This window comes from Heterodontus francisci, chromosome 18, assembly GCF_036365525.1.
Source record: "Heterodontus francisci isolate sHetFra1 chromosome 18, sHetFra1.hap1, whole genome shotgun sequence".
Taxonomy (NCBI): Eukaryota; Metazoa; Chordata; class Chondrichthyes; order Heterodontiformes; family Heterodontidae; genus Heterodontus; species Heterodontus francisci.
The window spans coordinates 10,349,479-10,363,328 of record NC_090388.1 but is presented as its reverse complement, the minus strand read 5'-3'; the positions used below and the strand labels follow the sequence as shown (position 1 = coordinate 10,363,328).

Genomic DNA, 13,850 nt, shown 5'->3' with positions numbered 1-13,850 from the left:
ATCTGGTTCGCTAATGTCCTTCAGGGAAGGAAATCTGCCGTCCTTACCCGGTCTGGCCTACATGAGACTCCAGACCCACAGCAATGTGGTTGACCCTTAACTGCCCTCTGAAATGGCCTAGCGAACCACTCAGTTGTCAAGGGCAATTAGGGATGAACAACAAATGCTGGCTTTGCCAGCGACACCCGCATCCCATGAAAGAATTTTAAAAATTAACACAATAATGCCAGCTTAGCTCAATAGTAGGCACTCTCACCCCTGGGTTAGACAGCTGTAGCTTTAAGCCCTGCTCCAAGGATGAGTAGTGAGGGAGGGGGTGGCAGGACGAGATGTTAAACATGGGCACTGCCAGGGTTCAGTGGAAGTTTAAAGATCCTGTGACACAGTTTGAAGAATAGCAGGAGTCCCTTAGTGTCCTGTTACACAGATTTCCTTTAGACATCATCAATCAGATTAAGCGGTCACACATTTCACTGCTGATTGCAGAACCTTACTACGTGTAAGTTGGCTGCACTCTTTCCCCACATAGGATTTTATAGCACAGATGGAGGCCATTCAGCCCATTGTGGTCATGCCGGTTCTCGACAAAAGCTATCCCCTTATTTTCCCATATTTTATTTGCAATCTTGTTTTTTTACATATTTATCCACTTCCCTTTTAAAAGTTGTTCTGGATTCTGCTTCCACCCCTGCTTTGGCCGGAAATTCCATGTCCCAATAACCTACTGTTTAAAAAAAAAATTCTCCTAACCTCTCTCACTGCTGATCTAATGTTCATGCCCTCTAGTCACAGACTCACCAATTAGTACAGAGGAACATAGGAGCAGGAGCAGGCCATTCAGCCCATCGAGCCTGCCCCACTATTCAATATGATCATGGCTGATCATCCACTTCAATGCCTTTTTCCCCACACTATCCCCATATCCCTTTATGTCATGTGTATTTAGGAACCTGTCAATCTCTGCTTGAAACATATTCAATGACTGAGCTTCCACAGTCCTCTGGGGTAGAGAATTCCAAAGATTCACAATCCTCTGAGTAAAGAAATTTCTCCTCATCTCTGCCTCCTTCATAGGAGAGTCCTGCCAGCCCAGGAACAAGTCTGGTGAACCTTCGTTGCACTCCCTCTATGGCAGTAATAACCTTCCTGAGGTAAGGGGACCAAAACTGCACACAGTACTCTGTGTGGTCGAACCAAGGTTCTATCCAATTGAAGCAAGACTTCACTATTCCTGTGCTCAAATCCTCTTGCGATAAAGGCTAGTATACCATTAGCCTTCCTAATTGCTTGCTGCACCTGCATGTTAGCTTTCAGTGACTTATTGGCAAGGCCACCTAGGTCCCTTTGTACATCTACACTTTCTACTCTCTTACCATTTAAGAAATACTCTGCACATCTATTCCTCCTACCAAAGTGGATAACCTCACATTTTTCCACATTATATTCCATCTGCCATGTTCTTGCCCACTCACTAAGTCTGTCCAAATCCCCTTGAAGTCGCTTTGCATCTTCCTCACAACACACATTCCCATCTAGTTTTGTGTCATCCGTGAACTTGGAAATATTACATTTGTCTTACAGCTCCAGCGACCTGGGTTCGGTTCTGGGTACTGCCTGTGCGGAGTTTGCAAGTTCTCCCTGTGACCATGTGGATTTCCGCCGGGTGCTCTGGTTTCCTCCCACAGCCTAAGACTTGCAGGTTGATAGGTAAATTGGCCATTGTAAAATTGCCCCTAGTGTAGGTAGGTGGTAGGAGAATTGAGGGATGGTGGGGATGTGGTAGAGAATATGGGATTAATGTAGGATTAGTATAAATGGGGAGTTGATAGTCGGCACAGACTCGGTGGGCCAAAGGGCCTGTTTCAGTGCTGTATTTCTCTATGACTCTATGGTCCCCACATCCAAATCATTGATATATATTGCGAACAGCTGGGGCCCAAGCACTGATCCCTGCGGTACCCCACTAGTCACAGCCTGCCAACGTGAGAATGACCCGTTTATTCCAATCTCTGCTTTCTGCCTGTAAACCAATCCTTAATCCATGCCAGTATATTACCTCCTATCCCATGTGCTTTAATTTTGCTAACCAACCTGTGGGGGACCTTATCAAAAGCCTTCTGAAAACCCAAGTATACCACGTCCATCAACTCCCCTTTATCAATTTTGTTAGTAACATCCTCAAATAACTCCAACAGGTTGTCAAACATGATTTCCCATTCATAAATTCATGTTGACTATGCTTAATCAGATCATTATTATCCAAGTGTCCATTTATCACATCCTTTACAATAGATTCTAGCATTTTCCCAACGACTGATATAAGGCTAACAGGTCTGTAATTCAGCCCCATTTTTAATTCATCTCCAATACAACCTTTTTACTAATACTAATTTCCTTCAATTCCTCATTCCCCTTAATCCCTTGGATCTCTAATTCTGGGAGATTTCTTGTATCTTCCTCAGTGAAGACAGATACAAAGTAATCATTTAGCTTCTTTGCCATTTCTCTATTCCCCATTATAAATTCTCCTGACCCGGCCTGTAATGGACCCACATTTGTCTTAGCCAAATGTTTCCTTTTTCCATACCTGTAGAAGCTTTTACAGTCTGTTTTTATATTTTTTGCTAGCTTCCATTCATATTCTATTCTCCCTTTATCAGTTTCTTCATCCTCCTTTGCTGTATTCTAAAATCCTCCCAATCCTCAGGTTTACTACTATTTCTGGCAATTTAATAGGCCTTTCCTTTTAATCTTATGCAATCCTTAACTTCCTTTGTTATCCACAGTTAATTGACTTTTCTTTTGGGGTTTTTGTGCCTTGAAGGAATGTATAGTTGCTGAAAACTATGTAATATTTCTTTAAAGACTATCCATTGCCTATGTACTGTCATACCTTTTAATGTATTTTCCCAATCCATCTCAGCCAATTTGCCCCTCATACCTTCATAATTTCCTTTGTTCAAATTTAACACCCTGGCTTCAGATTAAAGTACCTCACTTTCAAACATAATGTAAAATTCTATCATATTATGGCCACTCATCCCTAAAGGTTCTTTTACAAAAAGATTATTAATTAGCCCTTTCTCATTACATAATACTAGATCTAAAATAGCCTGTTGTCTAGTCAATTCCTCAACATACTGCTCTAGAAAACCATCCCTAACACACTCCAAAAACACATCCTCCACAGTATTAGTGCTCATTAGGTTTACCCAGTCTATATGCAGACTGAAATCACCCATGATTACTGTATTACCCATGGTACATGCTTCTCTAATCTCCTGATTAATACCATGCCCCACACTACCATTACTGTTTGGTGACCTATAAACAACTCCTACCAATGTTTGCTGCCCCTTGCTGTTTCTTAGCTCCACTCAAATAGATTCCACATTTTGTTCTTTCGATCAGAGATCCTCCCTTACTAATGTAGAAGTCGTTTTTTTATTCTAACTGCCTGATCAAAACTCTTCATGATCTTGAACACCTCTATCAGATCTCCTCGCCGCTCCTCCTTACTAAACCCTTTCGTCCGTGGGATCATCTCAGTAAAATCTCTTCTGCCTGGTCTTGACACCCTTTCTAAAGGAAGGTGCCCAAAACTGGACACAGCTTTCCAATAGAGACCTAACCAGTGACATGTACAGGTTTAATGTTATCTCTTTGCTTTTCAATTCTGTGCCCCTCTTTATAAAACCTTGGATTTTTTTTAAACAACTTCATCAATTAGTCCTTCCACTTTGAAATGTTTGCATATTTCTGCTACTCAACTCTTTTTAAAGTTTTATCATTTAATGCATTTTTCTTTTCTTTAATCATCCTCTCAAAATGTATTATTTCACATTTTTCCATTAAATTTAATTCAACGTCTAACGATCTGGTTGACTAACCTGGCTCTAGCTTCCTGAAGTCCCTTACAATCCTCTCCACTGATATTTAGGCTCCATAATTTTGTGCCATCTGAAACTTTTAGCGTCCCCACCCACCATACCTACGTCAAGATCATATAAGCATTCATCCCAACTCTGAGGCCTGAGGGACGCCATTCTTTCTTAGGAAGGTAGGAGCAGGAGGAGGCCATTCAGCTCCTTGAACCTGTTTATCATTCGATTAGATCATGGCTGATCTGCACCTCAACCCCATTTACTCCTTCAGTCACTGCACTTGGCAGTGAAACATACTGGGATGGTCACAAGATAATTTGCCCCATCTTAATCCAGAGAGATCCAAATATCTCCCCCGTGTGGTACCCAGTTGTCTCTGAAATGACCCAAGGGCTATTTAGACATCAACCATTCCTTCCACATCAACAGAGCAAACAAAATGACAATTAACGTGATTATGAAGATCTGGTGTTTGAGCAGTTGCTGTGACATCTTCAGACACTGCAAATGCAAAGAGGAATCCCTGTGTTTGTGAAAAACCCAGCTCAAATGTTCATATCTCCCAGGAAGATTCCAGAGGTATTCAGCAATATGGAGGCTCAATGCGAAAGGAATGTTTGCATTGGGTGGCACAGTGGTTTGCACCGCAGCCTCACAGCTCCAGCGACCCGGGTTCAGTTCTGGGTACTGCCTGTGCGGAGTTTGCAAGTTCTCCCTGTGACCGCGTGGGTTTCTACCGGGTGCTCCGGTTTCCTCCCACAGCCAAAGACTTGCAGGTTGATAGGTAAATTGGCCATTGTAAATTGCCCCTAGTGTAAGTAGGTGGTAGGAGAATGGTGAGGATGTGGTAGAGAATATGGGGTTAATGTAGGATTACTATAAATGGGTGGTTGTTGGTCGGCACAGACTTGGTGGGCCGAAGGGTCTGTTTCAGTGCTGTATCTCTAAATAAAAATAAAAATTAATGACATCGCAGAGAATAAAGCACTGTAAACACACTTGTGCAGTAGACTGTGGTGGTGTGGAAAGTTAGAAATGCTTGAATGATTAAATTCTTTCCTTACTGAGTTCAGCGATGCTTCCCACGCGGGTAACCAGTAATGACTGCTCAATAGCTCGGAGCTCGGACTGACTGTGTGTTGGAACTCCTTCGGACTTGCTCATCTCACTGTTCAGGTTCAAACTCTCAGGCAGGCTCAGGATTCCTAGAGTAAAACCAATTTGTGGAAAGGACTGAAACACAAGACATCATTTATCGGCAGTTAACAACAGACTATTTCCATTATATTATCATTTTAAGAAAGCTTTAATATCCTGTACGAAAGAACATGCTTAATAAAAATTCAATGTCTCTATGATAAACCAGCATCTGTTCATCTCCCTCTTTAGATGGAGTTTCACTCAATGGTATTAACATGTCTCTCTATCACAGCTTGATTGTACATGACATTAGGCAAAATTCAAGCAATTCAGCTCAAAGGAGGTAAAATCCCAGCCCCTTCACCCCATCATAAAAAATATGAGAACGTCTTGAGTAAAATGTGTTAACTCTGCACACTTCCCATTTGCTGGAGCCCAGACCCGATAGAGTGCATTCAGATTAAGACCCCATCCAGGTTTGGACTCAGGTTCGGGTGACGGAGTTTGGATTGAGGTTTGGTGAGGAGGGGGGGTTTGGACTGAGGTCTGGGTGAAGGGGGTTTGGAGTGAGGTCTGGGTGAAGGGGGTTTGGATTGAGGTCTGGGTGAAGGGGGTTTGGATTGAGGTCTGGGTGAAGGGGGTTTGGATTGAGGTCTGGGTGAGAGGGGGGTTTGGATTGAGGTCTGGGTGAGGAGGTTTGGAGTGAGGTCTGGGTGAAGGGGGTTTGGATTGAGGTCTGGGTGAAGGGGTTTGGATTGAGGTCTGGGTGAGAGGGGGGTTTGGATTGAGGTCTGGGTGAAGGAGGTTTGGATTGAGGTCTGGGTGAAGGGGGTTTGGATTGAGGTCTGGGTGAAGGGGGTTTGGACTGAGGTCTGGGTGAGGGGGTTTGGATTGAGGTCTGGGTGAGAGGGGGGTTTGGATTGAGGTCTGGGTGAAGGGATTGAGGTCTGGGTGAGGGGGGTTTGGATTGAGGTCTGGGTGAAGGGGGTTTGGATTGAGGTCTGGGTGAGGGGGGTTTGGATTGAGGTCTGGGTGAGGTGGGTTTGGATTGAGGTCTGGGTGAGGTGGGTTTGGATTGAGGTCTGGGTGAGGTGGGTTTGGATTGAGGTCTGGGTGAGGTGGGTTTGGATTGAGGTTTGGGTGAGGAGGGGTTTGGATTGAGGTCTGGGTGAGGAGGGGTTTGGATTGAGGTCTGGGTGAGGTGGGTTTGGATTGAGGTCTGGGTGAGGTGGGTTTGGATTGAGGTCTGGGTGAAGTGGGTTTGGATTGAGGTCTGGGTGAAGTGGGTTTGGATTGAGGTCTGGGTGAAGGGGGTTTGGACTGAGGTCTGGGTGAGGGGGTTTGGATTGAGGTCTGAGTGAGGGGGTTTGGATTGAGGTCTGGGTGAGAGGGGGGTTTGGATTGAGGTCTGGGTGAAGGGATTGAGGTCTGGGTGAGGGGGGTTTGGATTGAGGTCTGGGTGAAGGGGGTTTGGACTGAGGTCTGGGTGAGGGGGTTTGGATTGAGGTCTGGGTGAGAGGAGGGTTTGGATTGAGGTCTGGGTGAAGGGATTGAGGTCTGGGTGAGGGGGGTTTGGATTGAGGTCTGGGTGAAGGGGGTTTGGATTGAGGTCTGGGTGAAGGGGGTTTGGATTGAGGTCTGGGTGAGGGGGGTTTGGATTGAGGTCTGGGTGAGGTGGGTTTGGATTGAGGTCTGGGTGAAGTGGGTTTGGATTGAGGTCTGGGTGAGGGGGGGTTTGGATTGAGGTCTGGGTGAGGAGGGGTTTGGATTGAGGTCTGGGTGAGGAGGGGTTTGGATTGAGGTCTGAGTGAGGGGGGGTTTGGATTGAGGTCATGTCCAGGTGAACGGTTAGGAGGGTTTGGACAGGTTTGGATCACAGGTGTGTTCACAGTGACACTGCCACAGGCCTGAGAAGACAAACAAACCTCACTGGACAATAACACACGTCAAATAAGAACATGATTCTCATTATACCATTAACTCTCAGATTCCTTCTGGACTGTCCTGATATCCAGTTTATTGTCTCCAGCTGTTCTTGGCTTTACATCATTCAGATTAATGAACTCCTGCTGCTATCATACCTGGTGTGTGGAAGTAACACCCCATTACATTCTCTAACACCTGAATGGTAATTGTTAAGGCTTGAAAGCTCCTAATAGTATAATTCAGACAAAAGCAATAGTTGCTTCCATTAATTTAATAAACTTGCAGCTCTTTCTCAGGGCCATGTTTTAGAAAATTGCTGATTTTATTTCATTGCAGGTTTTCTCCCCTGAACGAATTTACAAAGTCATAAACCAGGAGCCAAGTCTTGTAGCCAGCCCTCACTCAAAACCTGCAAAATTCTGTAAATAGTGACATTTCTCCTTCAACTCCACTGACAGGGCACAATAAGAGCCTCATGTTTAATAAAGGCAGTTTTCAATCTGTTTTAAAATGAGAGCACAATAATTTGTGGCTGCTGATTGAAATAATTCAGGTCAATAAGTAATGACAACCTTTGATATTTGTGTTGTGCCACTTTCTCGCTTGTTAAACCTCTTTTGTCCTCTACCATAGTCAACGTCCTTGGTGCTAACCTGCCAGCACACCAACAGCTTCCCCTCCTCCCCCACCCCACACACCCCTCACCAGTGCCTGGACACTGGAAGGTACCGAGAACTCGGATGGCCCACCCATTAACATTCCCTTCCTCCCTCTGGAGAAAATCCTTTGCCTTTCCTGATAAGCCCCAAGCCCATGAGAATGCTGTGTGTAGGCTTGAAGATGGGTAAACTCTGGTACCCAAAGGTGGAATGTAGCTGTTACACCAGGATGACGACATTCTGAGCCACACAGCTAAACTCTAGTGCTGACCCTGGCTGTGAACTCTCAGCTAGATGGATGTGAAACCAGAATCAGGGATTTCCTCAATATTTCTCTCACGGTCATGCCCCATTCAATCCTTCCCTCCCAATGGACTAAACTATCACGCTACCTATGCACACAGAGCCAAAACAAGTTTACAGCAACGAGGGTGTTTTATGTCTGTGCTACATCTTTTCAAGAGCAATCCCAAACTACTCCCACTGCCCTTCTGTCTTCCCGTAGCCCTGTATCAATCCCAAACTAATCCCACTGCCCCGCTCTCTCCCCATAGCCCTGCATCAATCCCAAACTCATCCCAGTTTCCCGCTATCTCCTCATAGTAGTATATGAATCCCAAACTAACCCCAGTGCCCTGTTCTCTCCCCATAGTCCTGTGTGAATCCCAAACTAATAACAGTGTCCTGCTCTCTCCCCATAGTCCTGGGTCAATCCCAAACTATTAACAGTGCCCTGTTCTCTCCCCATAGTCCTGCATGAATCCCAAACTAACCTCAGTGCCCCGCTCTCTCCCCATAGTCCTGTGTGAATCCAAAACTAATCCCAGTGCCCAGTTCTCTCCTCATAGTCCTGCGTGAATCCCGAACTAATACCAGTGCCCCGCTCTCTCCCCATAGTCCTGTGTGAATCCCAAACTAACCCCAGTGCCCCACTCTCTCCCCCATAGTCCTGTTTGAATCCCAAACTAATAACAGTGCCCTGTTCTCTCCCCATAGTCCTGTATGAATCCCAAACTAATCCCAGAGTCCCACTATCTCCCCATAGTCCTGTGTGAATCCCAAACTAACCCCAGTGCCCCGCTCTCTCCCCATAATCCTGTGTGAATCCCAAACTAATAACAGTGCCCTGTTCTCTCCCCATAGTCCTGTGTGAATCCAAAACTAATCCCAGTGCCCTGTTCTCTCCCCATAGTCTTGTGTGAATCCCAAACTAACCCCAGTGCCCTGTTCTCTCCCCATAGTCCTGTGTGAATCCCAAACTAACCCCAGTGCCCTGTTCTCTCCCCATAGTCCTGTGTGAATCCCAAACTAACCCCAGTGCCCCACTCTCTCCCCCATAGTCCTGTTTGAATCCCAAACTAATAACAGTGCCCTGTTCTCTCCCCATAGTCCTGTATGAATCCCAAACTAATCCCAGAGTCCCACTATCTCCCCATAGTCCTGTGTGAATCCCAAACTAACCCCAGTGCCCCGCTCTCTCCCCATAATCCTGTGTGAATCCCAAACTAATAACAGTGCCCTGTTCTCTCCCCATAGTCCTGTGTGAATCCAAAACTAATCCCAGTGCCCTGTTCTCTCCCCATAGTCCTGTGTGAATCCAAAACTAATCCCAGTGCCCTGTTCTCTCCCCATAGTCTTGTGTGAATCCCAAACTAACCCCAGTGCCCTGTTCTCTCCCCATAGTCCTGTGTGAATCCAAAACTAATCCCAGTGCCCTGTTCTCTCCCCATAGTCCTGTGTGAATCCCAAACTAACCCCAGTGCCCTGTTCTCTCCCCATAGTCCTGTGTGAATCCAAAACTAATCCCAGTGCCCTGTTCTCTCCCCATAGTCCTGTGTGAATCCCAAACTAACCCCAGTGCCCTGTTCTCTCCCCATAGTCCTGTGTGAATCCCAAACTAACCCCAGTGCCCTGTTCTCTCCCCATAGTCCTGTGTGAATCCAAAACTAATCCCAGTGCCCTGTTCTCTCCCCATAGTCCTGTGTGAATCCAAAACTAATCCCAGTGCCCTGTTCTCTCCCCATAGTCTTGTGTGAATCCCAAACTAACCCCAGTGCCCAGTTCTCTCCCCATAGTCCTGTATGAATCCCAAACTAATCCCAGAGTCCCACTATCTCCCCATAGTCCTGTGTGAATCCCAAACTAACCCCAGTGCCCCGCTCTCTCCCCATAATCCTGTGTGAATCCCAAACTAATAACAGTGCCCTGTTCTCTCCCCATAGTCCTGTGTGAATCCAAAACTAATCCCAGTGCCCTGTTCTCTCCCCATAGTCTTGTATGAATCCCAAACTAATCCCAGAGTCCCACTATCTCCCCATAGTCCTGTGTGAATCCCAAACTAATACCAGTGCCCAGTTCTCTCCCCATAGTCCTGTATGAATCCCAAACTAATCCCAGAGTCCCACTATCTCCCCATAGTCCTGTGTGAATCCCAAACTAACCCCAGTGCCCCGCTCTCTCCCCATAATCCTGTGTGAATCCCAAACTAATAACAGTGCCCTGTTCTCTCCCCATAGTCCTGTGTGAATCCCAAACTAACCCCAGTGCCCCGCTCTCTCCCTATAATCCTGTGTGAATCCCAAACTAATAACAGTGCCCTGTTCTCTCCCCATAGTCCTGTGTGAATCCCAAACTAACCCCAGTGCCCTGCTCTCTCCCCATAATCCTGTGTGAATCCCAAACTAATCCCAGTGCCCCGCTCTCTCCCCATAGTCCTGTGTGAATCCCAAACTAACCCCAGTGCCCTGCTCTCTCCCCATAATCCTGTGTGAATCCCAAACTAATCCCAGTGCCCCGCTCTCTCCCCATAGTCCTGTGTGAATCCAAAACTAACCCCAGTGCCCTGTTCTCTCCCCATAGTCCTGTGTGAATCCAAAACTAATCCCAGTGCCCTGTTCTCTCCCCATAGTCTTGTGTGAATCCCAAACTAATACCAGTGCCCAGTTCTCTCCCCATAGTCCTGTATGAATCCCAAACTAATCCCAGAGTCCCACTATCTCCCCATAGTCCTGTGTGAATCCCAAACTAACCCCAGTGCCCTGTTCTCTCCCCATAGTCTTGTGTGAATCCCAAACTAATAACAGTGCCCTGTTCTCTCCCCATAGTCCTGTATGAATCCCAAACTAATCCCAGAGTCCCACTATCTCCCCATAGTCCTGTGTGAATCCCAAACTAACCCCAGTGCCCCGCTCTCTCCCCATAGTCCTGTGTGAATCCAAAACTAATCCCAGTGCCCTGTTCTCTCCCCATAGTCCTGTGTGAATCCAAAACTAATCCCAGTGCCCTGTTCTCTCCCCATAGTGCTGCGTGAATCCCGAACTAATACCAGTGCCCCGCTGTCTTCCCATAGTCCTGTGTGAATCCCAAACTAATACCAGAGTCCCACTATCTCCCCATAGCCTTGTACAAATCCCAAACTAATCCCAGTGTCCCGCTATCTCCCCATAGCCCTGTATGAATCCCAAACTAATCCCAGAGTCCCACTATCTCCCCATAGTCCTGTATGAATCCCAAACTAATTCCAGTGTCCCACTATCTCCCCATAGTCCTGTATGAATCCCAAACTAATCCCAGTGTCCTGATCTCTCCCCATAGCCCTGTACATTTCTCCGCTTCAAATATTTATCTCCTTTTGCATTAGAAGATGTCATGACCTCTGCCTCAACCATTCCCTGGGGCAAAACATTACAAGCTCCAACAACCCTCTGTGCAAATTTTCTCAAAATGCTTCGCACTCTCAGTGAGCATTTTAAACTGGTTTGTCTCAACATGTGGTGAATCACATTCATGAAATTTCAAGGAAAATGATATGCTTGACAAGTTTATACAGTGCTTTAGTTTGTCAACAAAGCTTTGCCCAACACTTCGATGAAGGGATCTCGTCTTATTGTGGGGTATGAAGCAGTTTGATTTTTGCACGGTTATGGACAGGTGAGAAATGATTGGAGTGGTTTCCCTTTTTCACCTCTCAACTGACTGAAGACAACATTTTTATTAGAAATGCGTTTTAAACCTTGAGAGCTTTAATGATCAATAAACAGACAAATGACAGTTTTTTTTCCGTAGGTTTAAAGAAAGATAAATGTTTATTAAACAATACCCAAAATATTTGCAACCTCACCCACTCTCTCTCTCACATACATGCACACACACAAGAAACGATAACGATTAAAAGATAGCACGCATTCAGGTTTGATGATTTTAAAAAGAGTTTGTTACGAAACCTTGTTTATTTCCCTGGGAAAATTTTTTAAATGGTGCAGGCTTTTTTTTCCTTTTTCCCGGTTCACTGATGTCAAACTTGGGAAAGTTTCAGGTGGACGGATGCTTTGGTTGCAGACCTCTTTGGCCAAATTTCAGTCACAAGTCAATGACGAAGATCCCATTTCCATTTCTCAGTTCGGGAGTTTCAAAGGTCATTTTTTATCCTGGCAGGGTACTCCTTCCTGCTGGGATGGGCCTCTCCCTTCCTTCCAGCTTCTGGCTTTCCGCTTTTCACCAAAAAATGTCTATTAAAAACGTGTCAGGTGACCCAAGTTTTTCGCCTATTGTGTTTTCATAACTGGTATTTGCTGGTGTGGCCTTGTTAGACAATGGGTTTGGATGTTGCTCATCTCTATGCCATCTTGATAACATGGTATTTTTACACACCCTTTATCCTGAGATTGAGTTTCAAGTCTCCATGTCTGCAAAGCCATCGTTAGCCCAACTTGTTGAAGAGGGGTAGCCATTAACATTGAATGGGCCATTTACATTTCTAATACTTCCTTCAACACTTGACCAGACTTGACGATCTGTTCAGAGTTCCAGCAGTTACCATGTTTATTCACAGTACAGGAGAGGTCACCTGACCTCTTAACTCCATCATGTTTTGCAGCAAAAGGTTTCCATTTTAAGATCAATTCAACAGTTCATTTTATAGCTTATAATTTCTCCTTCCATCAGTGTGACAATGCATGTATTGCAGGTTATTATAGAATTATGGAAGATTGCATGACTAGCTGACATTGCTGCCAACAGGCTCAGAAAGCTAACACGGTACAAGTGTGGTCTGAAAGAATATTCCAGATCCAATTTGGAATGTTTCAGAAATGGCAATTTGTTTGTTTCATAAGGTACATTGCCAACTGGAAGCTGATGCAAGTCTAGATGGACTGATATCACTGACTGGGGCAGAATATGTGGCGATTTGCAGGTGAATTACTCTTTTCTATCTTTATAAACATAACAATACATGGCTAGGTATGCATCAGGAGCAAGTACTGTTAACCCTCACTAAAAATACTGTTTCCATATCATTTTTTAAAAACCCTTTGGATGTAGGTCAGTTTAGTTTCACAGACTGACAAGAGAGAGGACGATAAATAACAGCAAATGCTGAACAGTCAACAGTGGAGAGAGGGGGGTGGGGGGGTGAGTGGAAATTGGTACTTTTCAATTGGGTTCTTCACTAGAACACAGGATGCAGGGACCAGCTGCAAAGCCAATAACCAGAGGACATCATTAATCATAAGAAATCCCAGCAGTGTGCGACAGATATCTGACCTAGAGATCAAAATTTGAAATCAATCCTTGGTTTGATAAAGTGTCACATAATGGACTTGTCAGCAAAGCTGAAGCCCATGGAATAAAAGTGACAGTGACAGCCTGGTTATGAAGTTGTCTGAGTGACAAGAAACAGAGCAGCGGTGAATGCTTTTTTTCGGATTGGAGGAAAGTATATAGTGGAGCTCCTCAGGGTCAGTACTGGGACCACTGCTTTACTTGATATATTGTAATGAACTAGACTTGGGTGCACACGGCACAATTTCAAAATTTGATGAAGACACAAAACTTTGAAGTATTGGGAACTGTGGGGAGGATAGCGATAGACCTCAAGTGGAAATAGACAGGGTGGTGGAATGGGCAGACATGCGGCAGATGAAATTTAATGCAGAGAATTTTGAAATGATACATTTTGGTAGGGAGAACAAAGAGGTTATGTAAAATAAAGGGCACAATTCTAAAACGGGTGAAGGGTCGGAGGGACCCTGAGGGTCGGAGGGTGGAAGGGCAGAGTGACCAAGTGGTTAAAAAAAGCATACGGGATCCTGGGTTTTATAAATAGAGGGTTACAGTACAAAAGCAAGGAATTGTTATGAAACTGTATAAAACATTGGTTCGGCCTGAACTGGAGCACTGTCTAATTCTGGGCACCACTTTAGGAAGGATGTGAAGGTATCACAGAGGGTGCAGAAAAGAT

The 13,850-nt window shown here is 45.2% G+C and overlaps 1 protein-coding gene across 2 annotated transcripts in view; it reads right to left on the bottom strand.

Moving 5' to 3' along the window:
* btbd11b (BTB (POZ) domain containing 11b) overlaps window positions 1-13,850 on the bottom strand; it is a 132,922-nt gene that overhangs the window by 44,054 nt on the left and 75,018 nt on the right. Inside the window, exon 2 of one of the 2 annotated variants that reach the window (XM_068050221.1) lies at window positions 4,949-5,089. In XM_068050221.1, the coding sequence (XP_067906322.1) occupies window positions 4,949-5,089 (141 nt within the window). Of the gene's footprint in view, window positions 1-4,948; window positions 5,118-13,850 lie in introns of both variants that reach the window. The other variant, XM_068050222.1, reaches the window with a different exon arrangement.